Consider the following 21289-nt stretch of genomic DNA (forward strand, 5'->3'; position numbering starts at 1 on the left):
TTTTTAGCAGACATGTGCATTTAAGTCTGTATAATTTTTTTTCCTATTGTTTTTTTTTTCGTGCCCAAGATCAGTGCATAAAAGCTTAAACCGAAATAAACTCTCAAAAAGGCATGTGTACAAATATATATAATAATAGCAAAAGAAAATGAACCCGAAAAAATATGCCTCGAGATAAATAAGACAAATTTAAACAAACCCAAAATTAACCCATCCATATAATAATACACCAAATAAATATGCATTTGCATATAAATGTATGTGCATTGAATTAATCTGTACATAAAACAAGGACAACACCTCGCTGGAGGGCCCTTCATCGCTGGAGTCTGTACGTAAGTCTGTATTTATCATTGCTATCGCTTTTGTTTCTTATCTCGTTTGTAAGCCGATACATACATACATATCAATTTTAGTACAGAGCTTTTGCTCGACAGTTATCGCATGTCAATTTACTTTCGTCTGATACTAACTTTTTCTCTTATACTAATATGCCTTTGAGAGAACATATGACAATAACTTAAAATGCGCAGGTCAATGAACCCGCAAAGAATGCGCTGATCTGCAGCACTGACTTGCCTCACTATCACTCATGTGAGCTTTTAGTTTAGTTTTGTTTTTTTTTTTTTTTCATTTAAGTGCAATTAAATAAACTGCTGCTGATTCGGGTAGCTAAATTTTGAATCGACGTTACTTTAATGCATAAAGAATAACATGAAAATAAATAACATTAAGCGTATATGCACACACACTTTCTGATTTCACCATTAAAATATTAAACTTATTTACTTTTAATTATATGCTAGTGAATACTATAAATAACTACTTGTTTTTAATTTTGTATACTTACAAGTATACTGAACATGTTTTCTTCCATGAATTTATAAACGACTATTATGCTTGCACTTTCATTGGAATTATCATGCTACTAGAAATATAATTTCTCGCAAATGTTTATCTGTATAATAACTCATGCCTATTATTAAATTCTGTTTAAAATGAATTGATAAAGTTTTATCTTTTCTGGTGACATGAGGGCATACAAGTAGCTAGAACATTTACTATAGGGGAACTCCATAAACAATACTCGCATTGAGCTCCATGGTTGGGTGGGTATAGAACGCGAGCATCGACTTCCATCTCAAGATCTCGCAAACTAGCTAGACATATATTCTGATGCAAGAAGCCATCACCTGTACCGTCAGTTTTCCTCTCTCGTTTAATTGGCCTTTGATTTGTTTTAGTTGCTTTGTTGAAAGTAGGCCTTCCAAAATTTAGTTTCAGCAGGGACTCTATAATCATTTAATTTATGTACTTAGAGTCTTCAGGACACAGCAAACCCATCCCACCCCGAAAGAGCTAGGGTATCAAAGGGTCCGGACCTTCGCTGTGACACCGTCGGCTCACGCTATCTGTTTTTTTTTTTTTCATCTAGCCAGGATACCGCAATGTAGATTCGATTTACATAAAAGGTTGGCGCTCTATGTGGAGCTAAGATAACCAGATAGCCCTCTACATCTTGCATGTATAGAGTATAGTGGTTACAAGTATTACAATTTAAATACATTACCTTATTTATTTATTTATTTATAAAAATCAACAAATTTACTGTCAATAAATAATTGGTAATATTAGAAAGTAAAATAAAAATATTTATAGTATTACATTATAAGTTAAACTTAAAAGATAAGAAAGCCTAAGGGAGAGCTATACAATGACGTCTATTAATGCCTCCGACACGTTGGGGGAATTTTATTTGCCAGTTGGCCAGCTATGCCCCGATTCACAGCCAAATGTGGTCAGAGACATTATAGACCTAACAAACTAAACAAATAGCAAGTAGAAGAGAAGAATTAATTCTACTTAAGAACTAATTAGAAAAAGTAAGGTGTAGAAAGAGGAAGAGGAAAAAGAAAAAATAAGAGGGAAAGAGAGATACAAAGACAGAGAAAGAGAAAGAGGTAAAGAGGTAAATCTCCAACCCGGTGGGGGAAAATTTAAATGCCAGGCCGGCTAGCTATGCCCCGACTCACAGCAGAAGTGGTCAGAGATTTTCCCGAAGATAATTATAAAGAATAATCTTTACCGAACAGAGAGAGAGTTCTGTCGAAAGTAAGTGTGAAAGATCATTATAATTACTGCAAATGACCCGAAAACGATTGTGCAAAGCGTAATCGGTTGTGCATCTAGCCAATATTATTTAGTTTATTTAATTTTGTAATCCATATCTTCTTAATTACACTTGTATGTAACTGTCACCTCTCTCTGTCAATAGGAAACATAATCAAATTTCAATTCACAGGGTGGGATACCTACTTAGATGAAGTGCGTTAGCGTTACAAAAGCTCACCAGTACGAAACGATGAAAAAATACTAGTAATATACATACATGCATGGTGACGATTCGAATCAGCTTGATTTTTGGTAACACTAACGCTGTTGGAGCGCAACATAAATGTTGCAGCTGCTAACACACCTCAGGCAGCCAATGTTGTTTCTTTGGAGAAATAACATATCGCTCGGTCTTTTTACGTTGTTGTCGGCTATAAGTTATAAGTTAGTAAAACCCAGAAAGAATAATGGAAGACCACACATCAAAGATGCCTATAAGATCATGATGATCTAAATCGCTTAGTATCTCCCATAGTTCTTTTTTTCTTTTGACGAACACAGATTGTAAGTTGAAACCGACAATTTCACGAAGTTGCATTTTGTCAATATCTGATAGTTTTGCATTCCTCATGGGTCGCCCTAAGCGCCATTGATGATCAATTGCAAAATAACAACAACAAAACATTTCTCCAATGAAAGAGAATTTTCTTTACGAAAACAGTAATATGGAATATGGAAAATAAAAGTTTTGTTACAAGGCCCAATAAAGGCTGTAAGCTGCGATCGTTTCCATTGTTTATTTATTTATTTTTATTTGAGAATTATAAAATGTAAGCCAAAACAGATATTAAAATTGATATTCATTTTCCTTACTTAATCTCCATTATCTTGATTAACACAAATTCTAAGATACGATTTGATGTTAATACTTAAATGTGCCATTTATGTGAAGTATTAAAATCATTTAAACTTTGTGCGCAAATCCCAATTAGTTGTCTTAGTTTTTTAAAGTAAACAAGACGCGAAATACGCGAATGAAATATGGAAGAGTTTGAGAGTCTTCTCTCTTACCGAATAATAAGAACATCAATTACGATGAGGAATATTGCCGAAGTTGCATAGAAAATCCCAAATAAGATTTTGGGAAGATCAAATTTGTTGCAAGGCACTTCATGAGCACAGCACGGAATAATTTAACAGTTATTTGTAGTTAAATAGAATGTTCCAACTTGTAAATAACATATTCGAATTGATAAACGAGACTAAACATACCGCATAGGAGAATCGCTTCTAAGGTAAAGATTATTCCGGACCCAAGAGCAACAACATCAGCAAGTATGAACAAAAATCGTTTAAAATAAAACTCAATACTGTCTTCTATTTACATTAAAAAACACTTATTGCCTTAACTTAGATAACGAAACTAAAGTCGTTGGCTTATGTACATTAAAGGGGCCATCGACTGTTAGCAATTTTCAAAAACAGCTTCGAGTGCAATTTGAAAACTTCATGCAGAGTCTGCAAAGCAGCTGCCGCAACTACATTCCAACGAGTTGCCGTTGCATTAAAATTACGCTTGTGTACGTGAGTGTGAGTGTGTGTGTGTGTGTGTGTGTGTGTGTGTACATATATGTGTGTGCGTGTGTGTAGGTGTTTGTGTTTGTGTGCCTGCATCCGTATGTGGTCTAATCGCCGTTGGCTGTGGCTAAGGACGTTGTTTCTGATTCCCGCTACCAACATCCCTGCATCTGACTAAGCTGCTGAATGGCACCGCAGCCGATGCGATTCTGCATATAATCCGGAAAATTACTCTGCAGCACACGCATCGTATTGCGCTTGTAGTCGGGTATGGCATGCGTCACCAGTTGACAGGTCTGGCTGCGGTAAACGGGCTTAAAGTTGTTCTCGCTGAACGTAGAATTTGTGTCCCAACGATAGACCTCGGCATCGCCCTCATTGCGGAAGAAAATGGCCGAACCGTTGTCTGTGCCAATGATGACCATGCGTGTGGGTTTCTTGCCCAGATCTGCAATGTTTAGAGAATGTTAAAAAAACATAATGGTTGGAATTAAATACGACAAATGAGATCAAAGATCAAAACGGAAAAAGAAACATAAATACTTTAATGCTTCTGCTTCTATATACAAAAGCGATACAGATTCAGAGCTACTTCTTTCAAGTACTCGAGTGTTACAGACAAAAATATCTATAAATACTTTGCCACTCACCCAATATGCGTCCATCGGCCACACCGCTACGCAAATATTCGGATTTCAGGGAGAATAGCTTGCTGGTGCTGAGATATGTGAAGTAGAGCTCTGTGGAACCACAGTCGCGACGTATCAGGGCTATATAGAGCACATCCCGGGAGCGGCAGCCCGCCGACACGGCCTTGGGCAGCACAACTCTGAAGCCGCGATCCGCTTGCAGGTTATAGACAATGATCGCACGATTGGCCGCATCGCTGACATAGATGAAGCAACCACCATCCGGGGCATAGTCGACCACTAGATACTGCAAGCGTGAACTGCTGGAGGTGAGGCCCTCCAGGGACACAGTCTTTAGCACCTTGCCCGTCTTCACAGACATGGCCACCACTTTGGGCGGACACTTGCGTATTGGTTTCTCCAGCGTATTCACAATACCGGTATCGAGCACCCAGAGCACTTCGTTCTGATCCACTACCAGATCGACGACCGATTGCAGAGCCTTGCAGTTGCCCTCCTCCTGCAGATCCCAGCAGGGATAGGGCTTAAAGGTGGTGGAACAGGTGCCCGGCTGAACGCTGGTCTTCACCAGAGTGGCTGGCACACCTTTCCGGTAGCGTGGCAGTGCCAAGAAGATGTTATCACCAATGAGCTGGGCACGCGTCGCTATCACATTCTTCGCAATGTACTTGCCCGAGCTCTTAAACAATGATTTGGTGCTGGCGCAGGGAAATTCAAACTGTCCGCCCGTCCACTGTATGGGCTGTGCGTCGGCGTGGGCGCGATCCGGCGTCCAGAGACCATATTTGGTGCCTTGTGCTGCAACACCAGCCACCAGCAGCAGCAATCCAACAGCGCCTAGTTCTAAGCTGCGCATCTTCTAGCTAACTAACTAGCTATTGGACTTAATAGGTGGTCTTTCTGAACAGTTCCGGTCTCTCTGAATGGGGCCGCCTAAGCTCGACTTGTCGTGCGCACGTTATTCTGTTCTTTGCCTCTACTTGGCAGCGTGCTTATATAAGCAAATCGAACCCATCTCAAAGACGTGCTCCAGCCCAATTTTTGGCAAACGTTTCGAGTGTTGTCGAAAAACCTTGACAAATTGCAGAAAAGTTTTATTAAAAAATTGCAATTTATGGCGAACTCTTTGTCTTCGCCCAGCAGGCGAACAGCATCAGTTCTTGGTTGGCATTAGCATTAAAAAACAAAAAACATAATTAAAATGTTTTACGCATGGAAGCCACAAAAGGGGCAGTACGAGTAAAACAGCCTGCAATGCCAAAGGAATAAAAGCAGGAAAAATAACACTGCTAAGCAACCATTTCAGTTCTATAATTTATACTTTCGAAACATTTTCGTTGAACTTCTCTGTAAACGCAACTCAAATAATAATTCAATTAACTCTTTTAGTTGTTCTTTGCTAAATTGAAATTGTATTGGGCGATAGTTTGGTTTGAAATTTTTAAAATAAGACTACTCTACTCTACCAAGGCAACAATAAGTTTAAATTTATGCGTGATTTAATTTATTCTTAAAAACAATGCTTTTTTTAGGTGTTCTTGGTATTTTATAGCACGCCAGAAATAGTATGCAAGATTCTGATACGCGATGCGGAATGATCTGAAGTGCTCCTAATTTTTAACAATAGAGTTCAAATTTTGACTTAATGGTCAAAGGAATTTGAGAAAATTAGCTGACAAACTTAGCTTATCTGCGCATTAGTCCAATAAAGGTTTAGAATTGAATAGCTTGCACTTATTTGATGTTAGTCTAACTAAAATAATAAAAGATTTAGTATGAGCAATATTGATGAGCAATAAACGAAACAATTTGTGAGAAAGATTTGCCCTTAAAAGAAAATAGTTGAATTAAATGTTTTTTGCTTTATACAGTTTTTCAATAATTTTCATCTCATTGTGATACATTTTTGTATTAAATACAAAAAACTTAATCTAAAATGAAATATGTCTTCTGCATAAAGTAAAATCGAATGTTTGTCTAAAATGGAAATGAATTTTTGTGCAGCAGAGTGTAACGGACCCACGCAATCTTTCTAGCCAGCAAAAGTCATTACAATGCGCGACTCTTTGGCTCGCACAGGCTCATGTGTGCTTGTGTGTGTGTGTGTGTGTGTGTGTGTGGCAATTTGTGCTGCCTCAGTTCCGTCATGGACAAATACACACACACACACGCACTGAGATATGTGGGGCCATCGTTATGACCGGTGGTGCCCTACAAGTGCACGCCTTGTACTATTTTAAGGAGGCAATTGATTATGTCCAGTTTAGTATTGCTCGCCAGCACGAGTATGGCCCACGCATTTTCCCTTTTGATTGCCTGTAAATTTCCATTGGCCTTTGACGTTGGCCATCATTGCAAAACACTCGAGTGCGCACTAATGAAATGCAAGCTCATGGCCAAGTGGCTTAGTTTAACTGCCGCAATGGCTTAATTATATGGCAGCTTTAAGGACCTCCTCCACGGCTTGATAAAGGAAAGCCGAGGCGGCATTTTGACGGCGACTGCTGCTTTCGTTTCCCAAAGTGAAAAAGAAGCGACGTGTTTGGCATGCCAAAATGTCAAAATAATAAAAAGTACGGCTAAATGCCAGAAGAGACCACAAGGCTTTGCTCGACTGTGATTTATTTGCCAATGCTGCCGCAACCACTTCGGACCACCTCCTTCCCTGGCCGCGCCAGTGCTTTAACTTTCGCATAGACAATTGACATGAACTTCCGTTCAGCTGCCATAATTTATGCAAACATTAAGTCGATGTCAGGATAAGCACATCGACCCCCATTAGGCATGCCACACAAAGATCTCCCCACTCTAACATTTTCCACACATTAGACGCAGGGAATGTTTTTATGGCCGGTTTAACGTTGCGTATGCGTCATGTGGCGCAAAAGTCAGAATAGGTCGATCGTCTTCTGTTCGAAGCTTAAAACGCTAACGCAAACAAAATGCTTATTTTAAATTTTTTTTTTTTTATAAATATGCCAATAAAAGTCCAATTGAAAGCCCAAATAAACCAATAATTTGACTAGAAACACACTAAGGGTATTCAGAAGAAAAATATTTAGATTTCTTGACTCTTTGAAAAACACACTTTAACTATAAATCGAAGGGTATTTTAGTAAAATTAATATATGTGGAGTTATTCATTTATTATAAATATACAATGGAAATTGACACATAACGCGAACTATATTTGGTTTACATAAGGCTTTAATTTCATCAAATGAACGTATTTGTTTATAAAATTTTTTTATTAGTAAGAAAAGTAGAAAAATAACATTTTAAATAAACGCAAATGTAAAACTATGTTTAATGTAACTAGAAAAAAAGTGTTCTAAAATTGTTCCTTAAACAAAAGTCTTTTAAAGCATTTATTAAACAAGATATTGTAGAGTCGCAATTAAAAAACATGTTTAAATATGTCATAGCTGGTGTGTTTTGTCCCTAAGCTTTAGAAAATTATTTTTTCAATATATACGTACATTTAAATACTAATGTCAACATTAAATAATAAACGTAGCATTTAGTAAAATAAGAAACACGCACACATACAGTATATATTATTAAAAACTATATAAGCAAATAAGAAGGCCGTTCTTCTATCTCCCTCTTTCCCTTTCTCTCTCTCTCTCTCTCTCTCACGCCAAAATCCATTTTATATTACTTATAGTATACATCTACACGAATATGTTGTCTCTAAATTTTGTCGACTAATGGTTATATTAGTTAGGTAGATATAACTGGGGCTTTATTCCTGCCCCTACACTTTGATCATGAAAATCCATTTTTAAATCAGAGAAAAAAAACGGGCGTTTTCAAAACAATACATTTATATGTGTTTAATAATTTTAGTTTTTAGGTGAACAACCCTACTATATTTAATCTGCTTTTACTCTACGCGAGGCATGTTTTTATTTTGTTTTTTAAATTGTCTGTGGTCACGTTCGACAGAGTCCAAGTGTATATGGGTCAATTTTTTTTCTTTTGCTAGACGCAGCGATTTTCGCCCCCCCTTAGCAGTGGCAAAAATCTCATAAGTAATGTGTGTAAACAATTTCACAAATTTCTACAGCTTGACTTCTTTTTATTATTTGCGATGGCGTTTTTGGTTTTAGTTGTGTGCTGATTTGTTGTTATTGCCGCAGCTATTATTGCTACTTTTGTTGCTATTGTTGCTATTGTTGTTGCTGCTACTTTTGTTTATGACTTGCCTGTTTGTGAAATGGTGCGCATAATTTATGTGCCATGCTCCGCTTTCTTTTTAGATTTCCCTATGCTTATGTGCTTCTATATACTCGTAGTATGTTGACATCGCATTCTGTTGACGTTTGCTTAAAATTGTGTTGGCCATTCAAATTGGTCGTTGGTCGTAAAGTTAATTGCTTAGCAATCTTTACGGCAACAACAGCCGAGGCACAACGCATAAAACTGCATTTTGCCATAAATTGAATTCAGAGTTCCGAACTGTGATATATGAGTGCGTTAAACAATAGCCTGAACTAAACGACTGCATATTACTCTTAATTGCTTTCCCAAATTAATGCCCTTTAAAATGCCACAGAATTGCAAATCTGTAAAATTTACAATCAAGTGGATATTAAAGTAAAATGTTCATTAAAGCAATCAACTTAATTTTTAATGCGTTTCATTTATACAATTCGGACAAGAATACATACATTATGTATTACTCCATAAACAATACTAAATGAAATATACTTAGGTACATACATTCTTTTCAAAATCTAGAAAATGATTTACTAATTAAAGAATAAAAAATTAACATGATATAAAATTTTCAATTAAACATCTAAGCTTCTTTGTTGTTAGTGCGTGCTATTAGCTATTGTCTATCGGTTGGGGAAAAACAAACCAATTTTTACGACCTGTTTTCAAACTCTATTTAATTAGTATCCGATATGCCGTTTCGCTTAAAGACTTGTCATAAATAGCTTCATAATTGCGCTCTCATAAAGCTCTGTTCCTTGCAAAATCTAAGCAAATTTTTCTTCCACTAATCACCAAGAAAATATTGAGTCTATAATAAATATGATTTGCACTTGACGCCAAAATCGGACACCCTGAGTTTAATTATAGATAGGTAGTCTGGCGTTGTCCAACATATTTTTTATTCAAATGGTCTTATGTTAAGAGAGGAGGTCCGAATTCAAGAATCATCTCCTTTTCAAATACCGATTTTCTTGCAAGTTGTTCGAAACTGTTTTGACAGCTGACATGCCGATCTGCGTCCATAATTTCCACAATTTTATCACAATATGCGACAAGGGGGCGAATATTAATAATGTCTTCGCAAATTATCGGCGTCATATAAATTATTTAGTGGTATCAGAAAGAATACATAGCTAATAACAATTATGAATAATGTATGCTTACTTATAATTACAATTGATAATTTATATACCTTTTTATGAGCATTGCCTAAAAATGATGTTTCAAAACTAGCTAAGCAAACCAAAAACAGACGCTACTATACTTTATTATTAAAACTTTTTGGTCGTCATCAGTTATTTATAAATGTTTGTTTTAAATTGAATATTTTTTGGCCATTCAGCGAATCGTCAGTGTTTCTCTTTTATATTGAATTTGTTGAAATCAGTTTTGACTTATGCCAAAAAAAAAAAAAAACATTTTGTTATTATTTAATACATATCGGCATAAATGTATTCTAGTTTTTTTTTGCATTTTACTTGATGGTCTTTCTTATTTATGAGCAACCCAAATGCTGTCAATGAATGGTCTGGGCGCTCGAGCGTTTTCGCCCACTTCACAGATGTCTGTGTATTTTGGCTTTATTTATTTTGAAGCGCATAAATATTTATCTGCAACTCGTGAGGCCTGAACCATAAAAATGGTGCACACACACACACACACAAACACCAAAAAGTCATGCGCTATTGTCATGCCCATATATAAATGTGTGCGCGTGTGGTTGTGTGCTATAAATTTTACAGATAACCATCGAATACAACTTATGTCAGTTTATTAAAATGGTTTCACACACAAATCCAATCGATGATTGTGTGTGTGTGTGTGTGTGTTCATTGCGATTTTGGACACTGTCGAAAATAATTCAGCAACCAATGTTCAGTACCCTGCACCCGAAAAGTAAAAAGGTACACTCAATTATTATGAATGTATGTAACATACACAAGGTTGTCCAGAAGGGTCGATTCTATATCCATGTAGATATGTATTTGTCTGCGGATATCTTGTTAAAGTGTAGACCCACAGTTACCGATTTTTTTGTGCACGGCCATCTATTTCAAACTTAAAATTATTTTCCGTAAGCCCCCAAACTAAAGTTCTCTCAAAAGTAATATCCAAAAAGCACCCACAGATATCCTTATTTTGTAGACCAAGAGTTATGCACGGTTTAAATTTCTGTTCTATGTAAAATAATCTCTAATAATCTAATAATAAATCTTTGCTTCATTTGCTATCTATACGTACTTATTATCAACAATTCCTACTCAGACATATACTGTCTTCCTTTTCAAAGAGAAGGAAACGGATTTAACGTTTTAAATGCTTGCTATTGTCAATCAAATGTAATCTCCGATTCCGATTCTCTGGATTCCAATTTCGATAGCAATTATATATAGTTTTGAAACCGACGAATTAAAATAGCAAAGGTAGCACTGAATAGAGAACCTTCTAATTCGTACCTATACTATTTAAAAAGCCTAATCAACTATAGAGTATTTAAAATGCTGAATGGCACTACCATAACTAAAGGCGAGAAAAGCATTTTTTTTGTTTTTTTTTTTGGATTTACCCATGAAGCGGAAGACATTTTGGGCAACAAAAGGGTCAATGGCATTTTCAATTCGTTCACTTATTAAATGTGCAAAAAATTGGGGGCCAGCCGTTGGATATTTGGAGCAACAACATTGAAAAGGAGAGTAAACAGTTTTTCATAAATTTAAGCAGATTAAATTTGTTTGTTGCATTTCAGAGTGGAAGTGGATGAAAAATTCGGACAATTGGCTCGAGGTCCATAGACGGTAGTAATCATGTGGCATACGCACGAGCTCGAGCGCAACTAAGAGTGACAGCTTGGGGCATTATCCTTGTGTTCAAGTTATTTGTTATTATATTTCACATATACTCTTACACTTATATTATTTTCTGCGGGTCATTGCCATTAGTCATTTAATATTTGAGGAACGCCCACACTCCCATGGAGCAGGAGTAGCAAACGTCTGGCTGCTGGCATACCTGGGTGTGCTTTTCTAAAAGTTTCATTTTCTCAAATTGCTTTTACAGATTGCCAATGCATTTAAATTGGTTTAGGTAGCGCGGCTTATGCGCTTTGCAAGCCAAATCAGCTCGTTTAGATTGGAAAAAGTGTTTGGAAAAAAAGTTGGTATTAGGGGGCACCCGGATTTGAACCGGGGACCTCTCGATCTGCAGTCGAATGCTCTACCCCTGAGCTATACCCCCACATGTTTTAGGCCAAAAAAAAATCCTATTTGTGTTTTTAAACACAAAAAAATATCAAACTGGGCTTACACACTTACATATACATACATACAAGTACATATGTACGATTAGAACAAACATGGAGAGCAATGTCCACATTTTTCAAAGGCATACAAAGGCTTTTCAAAACATAGCACCATAAATAGGTAAACAGTCAACTCTTTTACTTTTGCTCTTTCATTTCCCTCCAGGCGCTTCGACGTCTTCATATCTCTTTAGAACCACTTAATGGGCAATCTTATCAGAAGCAAGTACTTACATACAACTATACAAGTACATAGGAATTGTCGAGCAAGCGCTCTTTTGGCAATGCAACGTACTTCGGAACACATGTTCTATCATCTGCGATACGCTCGATTGAAAACTAAAACTGAAACTGAAACTTATGCTGGGTCAATGATACAAGCAACAACAACAACATCAGATATACTGATATCGAACTTTGAACATAAATTCAAGAAACTTTCTGCACTGCACTGACTGCTCTGCAACGTGCACATGAAAATGAACTCTGAACTTTATTCAGTTAACTGCCGAGACACAAAGTCAAGCTGGAACATCCTATATACTATAGGAAGGCAACCAACGAACTTTCGACATGCAGTCCATTTTCATTAAAAATTCAACACCTGCTGCTGCTGCTGCTGCTGTTGCTGCTCTGCCGTTGCACTCAAATGTGAAAAGTTCAGCAGCAACAAAGGCAGTCCGAGAAATGCATGAATGATCGATGGACAGGCTCAGCAACAGATAATGGAATGGGCAATGGGCTGCAACGCAATTTTGAAGTGAAAGTGAAATTGGGAATGAATACGAAATTCGCTTATGGAAATCCATTCTACATAAGTCAACAACAGCAATTATTGGAATTGAATTTTTAGTACGCTTTCAATACAATATTTAAAGTGTATAAAAAAACCCCCAAAACAAACTGAACTTTAAAGCTAATGGGAATTGTATAGTTGGTGTTTTGACAGTCAGACATACATATATCTTATTCCATAAGTATATGCTTCAAAATATAGCTTATTTTTTCCCCCAAAAGTGTCTGCAAAAATAGCCATATATAAAGATTCGCAAAAGGCTTGTCTTCATTGTATCAAGAAATATAACTAGAATAACTTCTCAAACAAAACATTTATTGAGTGTTTTTGTAGCAAAGGCCATATAAAATATTTATAAACATTTTCGTTTTGAAAATTTCAATTCCTAATTAGGTATTTCTGCACTCTTTGTGGCGAGGTAAAATTAATTTTAATTCACTGGATATACAATTTTTATTTATTTTTTGTCTCCATCCTAGCGTTACAAGTATTAATTAGTATTTAATTAGTACGCTAGTTATTAAATATTTAAATCGATATCAATATACCTTAACAATACATATTATATAATGTTATCTAAATACATTTATAATTTAAAGTTATACTTGTACTTATATGTTCTATTTTAATTTTAACAACATTTTATAAGTTAAATTTTCATTTATATATAAATTTAAAGTTTGGCTCTTTTTTATTATTGTTAGTACTCGTGCATATGCTGTTTTAATATTGATTTAATGTTTTTTTCACATAAATTAATATCTATATCTGAGTAAACAGATAATAACTATCAATATGATGCTTAGATATTTATTGTTGGTCTATCCTAAGTGAAAAACATTTATGAAGACAATTTGTAAAGCTGAGCGCTGCTGGGAAGCTGCCGGTAGGAAATGTTAGCCAAATAGTTTGCCAACCATTTGGGCAATTCGAAATTCGCACGCGCCGATGGCGACGAGTGGCAAACATTTTTCTGTCCACTTCCGCATTGGACAACGCGCGGGCGCTTCCGCCGGCAGAGCAATTGGCGTACGGCAGACGTGCTGACTTGAAATGCTGTCTACCAACGAGTGAGTGTGTGTGTGAGTGTGTGTGTGCAGACATATGTTTTCATATGTTTACCAGATGACCTTGCCGGCTGAACTGCAAAGACAAAACAACACGACGCGACACTCGACTCGAGCTACAAAATAAAGATTTGGCGTATGTGCCCAAGCAGAGTAAACAAATAAAGCGGAGAGGCAGAGGCAGAGGCGGAGGCAGAGCCAGAGCCAAGTTAAATGCAGCAAGACAGCACTGCAGCTATAAATATAAACGCAAAAAGCGTTGCGACACTTTTACATAATCAAACGGCTCAGGTGTCAGTGGCAGTGTCAGTGTCGCCTCGTCTCGTCTCGAATCGATTCGAATCGCGTGTGTGTTCTCAAGTTAAAGACAAAGGCCAGAAGCAGAAGCAGCAGCAGAATCAGAAGAAATCGGAGCAGCATGAATGCCCATCACATAATTGTGTTTATGTTCGCCGCGAGTTTGGCACTCGCCCACGCCAGCTATAGTTCCGGCAGTGATTCTTCCAGCTCCGGAAATGCCATTAGCACCAGTAAATGTGATAAGAATCCGTTGGCTGAGCTCACCTTTCAGTTGAGTGGCAGTAATTTGCTCTGGCCCTGTGATTCGACCAAGAACATTTATGTCCAGTCCGGTCGTTATGTGCCACGCAATGTGATCGTGACACGAGCGCAGCTGCAGCGTGACTCGGCTTATGTAGCCCTGCCACGTTACAAGCAGGGTGTACCCTTCACACTCGGCAAGGTGAATCTGAAGAAGGGCGAGTGCTTGGCCAAAATCGCTCCATACCCATGCTGGGCCATACAAGAGGAGGGCAATTGTCAGGCCCTTCAATCAGTGGTGGATGTGGCCGTCGATCAGAACGTGAGTTTGAATCAAAATCTATAAACTATAAGTATTATGTTTGAATATTAAAATGCAGATAATGCGAATGAGTGGACTTAAAATAGATTTAAAGTGTTAGAGACTATGGTTCTTGTGAACTACAAACAATTAGAATTAATGTCTGCTTATCACAAACAAGGTATAAAGAATATCTCTTTACTTTTGCACCTTTTTCTTTCAAAAGCTTTTCAACAATCTTCCTAATGTTTTTCCAACATTTCCCTTTTTTTGCCTTTGTTCGTTTTACACAAATTTTCTCTTATGTTTCTCTGCAGTGAGTGCTAAATAAACTAAGGGAAAACGAGCAATCGCCATTAAACGACAGTTTTCGCATGATTAATCAGTGGAGTTTTTTTAATATTTAAAACATATTGTAGGGCACATGAGAAGTGTCTTAACAACTTATTTTACCTCAGAAATGATTATTCCCTATTTTAGTGTGCAATTTATATTGCTAATTAAAATATGTTGAATCCTTTTTTTCAAATTTGAATGACTACTTAAGGGCTTCTCTTGCAAATAGTGTCATTTTCATGACAGTCTATGAAATAGTTGTAAACTATAAGCCCATTAATTAGAACCTTGGTAATGTTTGATAATAAATTATTTAGTAATAAATGAAGACGAATAATTATTAATTCGAATTTGCGGGCAATCTTTAACACTTCAGAATTGAAGCGTAGTTTTTAAAGACAACAATATTTCTGACAATTAATATAAAGAAATAGCTAGTTTTCCGACAATGTCTGCTTAAGCCTGTCGCAGTCAAAAAGCAATTTGTAGTTTTTTAAACCACAGCCATGCCTCGTCTCTCCCACATTCATTCCACATTTGTTATATACGACGACACCTTTAAACATGTCATGCCACTCGGCAGTTTCAACACCTGTTAAAAAAATAAACATATATAGTATTTGTTTTTTGTACTGGCACACAAAATTGCTTTTATTTTAAATCAAATAAGCTCGCATGAATATTAAAAGCTGAAATAAAATCCATGACTCTAGCCATAAATATGAAAACCAATTCGCAAGTCAGAAAAATGAAATGAAATTCTGTAAAATATTTCGTTTATTGGCGAAGGCAGGCTGTAACTGTCTTAAATAACTGAATATCTTTGTTTTATGTTTCGTTTTTCAAATGTGACTAACAAAGAAAAGAATTGTTATTTCTTTCATTAAATTAAATTGTAATACATTTGAACTTAAATAATTGCTTACGCTCAGTGGCCTTAATATATTCTTTAGGCTAAAACGATGTTTAGATGTATTCAAAGACAATTCTTCTATTCCCCATTGATACTCAACTAGCTGCTATATTGGTAGCAGATTACTGCTTTAATTAATTGTACATTGTATGTATTGCTCACAGAAGGATGAGTAGCAGTCCCCACGAAGTGTATTTATGTACATTCTTCTAGGCGATAAAACTATGTATGTCTGTCTGTATGAACGCGAGTATCTGGAAAAGTACAAGAGCTAGCATAAGCACACTCGGCTCTCATATTTCCCTAAGCCCTAGACACGTCAAGTTTGTGCTTTATTCCCGATGCATAATTATTTACACATCTAGTTAGTGCTTATGTGTCTTCATGTCTCATCTTTCCACATGATGGGAATTTCTAGCCATAGATGTCATCTCTGCTCACGCTCTGCCAACAGCTGTTGTTGTTGTTACATTTTTACATTTTCACTTAAGAATGTTTTTGTTTCCAAACCAATTTCCCAATGATTCAAAATGGCACTGCGCAGTTTTGTTTTCCTATCCAGAAACTTCTGCACTATTTGAGGTTTTAATTTAAATGATTTCAATTACAGATTGCCATTAAATGTTAACAAATTCCTGGCACGCTGACGCCTCTTAATATGCATAAATACTTTGCAGTCAGTTAAAAGTCATTTAAAAGCCATAAACAAATTGCCATTTCGCTTAGTCACTGCACATTTGCATTTAAAAATACATTCGTAAATGTGTGTACTGTTTGTTTTTATTTTTCTGTACTGTTTACTTAAATTGCAACACGAATAACATGAAGAGCATTTTGCAGTTTAATGTTTTTTTTTATTTATTTATGGCTTTTTGCAATTGCATACAATTTGGTTGCATTGTTGATATTTTGGCTGATGCCTACAAAAACAAAATAAAATGCCAACTGCACACATTTCAATTAACCGAATCGAGCAATTCACTAATGCGATAATGATGCGGCAATAAATATTAAGCTGATTATTCCATTTTAATTGCAGGGTCTGCTCTGGGCCTTGGACGTCGGCATAGTTAACACTCTGGAGCAGCCGATCCGACGCTGCGGTCCCAAAGTGGTCGCCATCAACACCGCCAACGGCAAGGTGGTTAAGAGCATCGACCTGAGCGATCTGGTGACCTCCGACAGCCGTCTGCAGTTCATCGTCGTGGACTACTCGAAAGATAACAAGCCTTTTGTGTAAGTTGTGTACCGTGTACCGAAAACCCTTTAACTACTCACTAAGCTTAATTGCTTGCCAACGCGATGAAATGCCATGTTTTCCAATCAGCGCAACAAGACAAATTAGAAACGAATTACAAAAGTGTCGAACACGATGCCGCCGTGGCACCAGCTCCAGTACCACCAGCTGCCATTGCTGTCTCTGCCTGAAATCTTATCAGCCACCAACGAAAACTTGTCCAAAAATGTGAGAGTTTCGAGTTTTGAGGGGCACACTGGGCAAGAAATTGAACAAAATTAACTATGCTATATAATATAGCATTTGAAGGCCGCTAGATAAGGGGCAGAAAGTCGTGTCAATCTGGAGAAAAAGCAGCCATTAATGATGCTACCATACTACATGCAAGTTCTACTTCCCCTAACTAATTCAAGTTGTAACTTTTTAATCAGACAATGGCATTTTCGGTAGTTCAATAGAAGCTATAACATACACTTAAAAGTTACGCTTTAATGCAGATTAGTTCGTTCAGTCGAGCTAGCACCTTTCCAGTTTTATGATAATATGAAGTCTTTGGAATACAAGCCAAGTATTTACTGACCAATTCGCTTAATTTTATGTGCGAGTGTTATTTAAACAAAGTTGTCAAATTAAAATAATAAGACCAGTAATACCATTTATAAAATAGGAGGCAAACACCAATTAAAACAAAACCCATACTCGATAAATGTCCAGCACTCCATCAAGGCAGAATTAATGTTGCCTGAAACCCGACCGATTTCCCCCAATAACCAATACAAGTATAACCCAAAAATGTGTTCCAAAATATGTTACAAAGGAGCAGGACGGCAGTGGGTCAAGTGTAGCATGTAGGTGTATTTGTAAGGATAGTTGGGTTGACTTAGAAATTGGAGCTTAGTTCAGTTTTGAGCTGCATTGAGGGAGGCAGCCGGTTGCCAGTCAGGAGGCATTGTAATAAAAAATGGACATTCTGACGGGATTCAGAAGTTTCATAGCTTCCTTGAATAAGTAGTTAGTTTAGAGGCATCAGCATTTCTTTGTGTTACAGAATGTTGTATCAGAAACTGAATGTTATACAATCTATGGGTCTAGCTTTTTCCATTTCCATATACTATTTTTTAGTTTTAACAACATGTTAATAAATATGTTCTTTAGTGACATTATGGAATATAGTGCAGACATTTTAAACTACCCTTTATAGCAGCGCAGAAATATCTGTGAGCAATTAAGCTTATTTAATACTATTGAACAAGTGTGATAAATCTTAAAATACTTAGCGAAGAAACTAATTTGAAAGACCCATGACAACTTGCTCAAGTTGGTGCTGCAGCTTTGTGGCAGTTTAGAAAATGCTTTGTGAATTTTCAATTAACTGTATCTTTTAGCGACATTCTAGAATATAGTGGAGACATCTTAAACTACACTAAGTATAGTATATAGCAATGCAGGAATAAATTTTTTCTAATACTTATAAGTAGATGAAACTATTTTAAAAGACCTATTCAAATTAAATTATAACCAGTTAGGCTGACACGCAATTTGCAAATTCAATTCGTTCTATTTCTAGAACAGCATTATGGTAGTCGACATGATTCTTTGTGATCTTTCAATTAACTTGCAAAACTGGCCACAGCTTTAGGCGTTTCATTGCAGTTCATTGTCTTTGGTGCCAGTGTACGGCATCTGGTTTGTTAGCTGAATACGTGTAATTGGGCGCCGCATTGATTTGAATGTACAGTGCTAGTGGATAAACTTTTAATTGCATCCTTTTCACGTCATCGTCCTTTTACACAGGTATGTGGCCGATGCTGGCGCCCGCAGCATACTCGTTTACGACATTACAGGCAACAAATCGTATCGCATAGTGCTGCCGAAGGCGACAGCCCCCACCAACGATGTCCTGTATGTGGCGCTGACAGCCAAACAGGACGGCACTTCTACACTTTTCTTCAGCTACCTGAGCTCGCCTCGCCTCTATTCGATTAAGGGCGAGTATTTGCGCGTGGGCCAGGGTGCTGGGTCCATTATAGATGTGGGTCCCAAGCCGTATGGCAAGCAGACAGTGTTGTTGGGCGCAGATGGCGGCACTTCGCTGTTCTTCCGCTACAAGGGCGAGAACGACATCTATCTGTGGGACTCGGAGACATGCTTCAAGGCCTCAAACTTGCAGGAGGTACAGCGTGGGGGCGACTGTCGCCTCTCCACGCAAGTTCTACCCGGACACAAGCGATTCATGTGGGCACTGGAGAGTAACTTCCATGATTTCATATCGGATAGAACGGGCTGCAATGGTGCCTCTATAGTCTTACATCCCGTGGTAAAGGAATGCGATGATTAATTCCATAATTGCTGCTCTTTATTAGCTCTAAGTTGTTTTTGTTATTGTACAAAATTAAATGTAAACTTTCAACAAATTCGCAACTAAACTACAACTAAATGCCATGCTGCATCATAGAATTTTGGTCATGTCCTGGACCATGCCGACGACAGTGCAGATTTGTGATTCCCTCATTGACGCTGTCATATGCTTCTAGGGAAGAGCATCATTAGAAGTGGGACTCTACTGATAAGCTTATTTGCTCTCATGTTTCAATTAAGACTGTTGAATGAACCTGTGATTTCCAGCCACTTATATAGCAGTCGATAAGGGATTTCCAGGGAATGTTAGAAAAAATCACTAATGCACGAAGTCGAGTTAATTAAAAGATAAAGGCAGCCACACAACGTTTAAATCGAAAAGGGAGAGCAGAAGTTGTCTCAAAATACTTGTACGAATTCGAATTAAGGACATGTATGGTATGAGAACTACTTATCGTCCGTCTACCCATTTGCCCGTCCGTTCGTATGAACATCGAGAGCTTTTGAGCCATACAGATATAAGTTCTGCCCAGATATACCAGAGTTCCGTGGGCACTGGGGAGTAATTTCCATAATTTCTTTTCGGTTCGAGCATCCTGTGGTGCGGGAATGCGATGATTAATTCCAAGAGGGCTCGTGAATTCGTTGTTGCTGCTCTTTATTAGCTCTAAGTTGTTTTTGCGCTTGTACAAAATAAAATGTAACCTTTTAACAAGTTCCCGACTTACAACTATATGAACTAGGATCATAAATCGTACCCGTCGCACAAGTGCCGTGCTGCATGACAGCATTTTTACCTTCGCAAGAATAATAGCGACTACAGTTGGTCATGTCCTGGACCATGCCGAAGCCAGTGCAGACAGAGAGAGAAGGGCCTGTTTCGGAGCCGACATCGCCACACGTGATGGCATCATTGACGCTGTCATATGCTCCATGGCGGCAGAGCATGGATCTGTTATCATAGTAACTGCCTTCGGGGCAGGACTGATATGTAAGCTCGTTCTTAGAGCAATAGTAGTATCCCTTTGTGTCATTGGCCGGATAGAGCATGCCATTCGTGCAGCTTTGTGTCTGATTTTCGGCATGAACCAGAGGCGGAGCGATTACTTTGTGGGTTTCCCTGGACTTGGGCAGCAAATAATTAGCACCAGACGTCTGTGGGACACAGCTGTGGTTATTAAACACATAGCCCGACTGACATTGCAGCATCAGCGGATAGTAGACATCCTGACTGCCCTGTGAATCCTTCTGACACACATAGTAGTAGCTGGGATCAGCAGCCCAGGCACCCGTCTGGCCCACACTGTTGCAGGTGTACTGCTTCGTCGTGCACTGTTCACTCTCCCGAGGCAAACTGCAGCTTTGCGCGAGCAGGGAATAGCCAGCCCCGTTCGTACACTGCTGAGGGGTATCCACGTTTCTCTCGTCACACACGTGGTAGCTGCGACAATCGTAGGGATCCGGAAATATGCCAGGTAGCTGGCAGTAGAACTTGCCACGAACCGGCACCTGGCATTGCTGTTGCCACGTACATCCAATGGCTCCCTCATCATTGCAAAAGAAGCCACGTGCCGCATCGCACTCGGTCATGCTCACGGTTTGCCACTGTCCGTCAACATTGGCGCAGAATCCTAAAGTTGCGCAGTCAACGCAAATGAAACCACCTTTACGCACATCCTGGCAAGGATTCGTTACAAGTTCCACGGAGTCGATACCGTTGCTAAACTGAACGCTATTGCAGCTACAGCTGCTCAGGAAGAGCAGCACTAGAAGCGGAACTCTAGTAATGAACCTATTTGCCCTCATGCTTGAGTTAAGACTGTTGAATGAACCTGTTATTGCCAGCCGCTTATATAGCAGTCGATAAGGGATTTCGATT

The 21289-nt window shown here is 38.0% G+C and overlaps 3 protein-coding genes and 1 non-coding gene across 4 annotated transcripts; 1 reads left to right on the top strand and 3 right to left on the bottom strand.

Moving 5' to 3' along the window:
- Nucleotides 1-3463: 3463 nt before the first annotated feature.
- Nucleotides 3464-5286, bottom strand: LOC115632422 (major royal jelly protein 1). Its single transcript, XM_030529563.1, has 2 exons — nucleotides 4341-5286; nucleotides 3464-4138 (listed from the first exon to the last, which is right to left on the bottom strand). Exons 1-2 carry the CDS (start codon nucleotides 5194-5196, stop codon nucleotides 3843-3845), a joined length of 1152 nt encoding a protein of 383 aa, XP_030385423.1. The 5' UTR covers nucleotides 5197-5286; the 3' UTR covers nucleotides 3464-3842.
- A 6440-nt stretch (nucleotides 5287-11726) lies between these two features.
- Nucleotides 11727-11798, bottom strand: Trnac-gca. The gene has a single exon. It is a non-coding gene; the product is annotated as a tRNA-Cys (tRNA).
- A 2217-nt stretch (nucleotides 11799-14015) lies between these two features.
- LOC115632755 (major royal jelly protein 1) lies at nucleotides 14016-19499 on the top strand. The gene is made up of 3 exons (XM_030530002.1): nucleotides 14016-14587; nucleotides 16855-17051; nucleotides 18847-19499. The coding sequence occupies exons 1-3, from the start codon at nucleotides 14144-14146 to the stop codon at nucleotides 19388-19390; spliced, it is 1185 nt and encodes a 394-aa protein (XP_030385862.1). The 5' UTR covers nucleotides 14016-14143; the 3' UTR covers nucleotides 19391-19499.
- Nucleotides 19500-20118: 619 nt separating this feature from the next.
- On the bottom strand, nucleotides 20119-21216 carry LOC115632665. Its single transcript, XM_030529898.1, has one exon. It carries the CDS (start codon nucleotides 21214-21216, stop codon nucleotides 20119-20121), a length of 1098 nt encoding a protein of 365 aa, XP_030385758.1.
- Nucleotides 21217-21289: the final 73 nt, after the last annotated feature.

This window comes from Scaptodrosophila lebanonensis, unplaced genomic scaffold (assembly GCF_003285725.1).
Source record: "Scaptodrosophila lebanonensis strain 11010-0011.00,11010-0021.00 unplaced genomic scaffold, SlebRS2 tig00001415-arrow-pilon, whole genome shotgun sequence".
Lineage (NCBI taxonomy): Eukaryota > Metazoa > Arthropoda > Insecta > Diptera > Drosophilidae > Scaptodrosophila > Scaptodrosophila lebanonensis.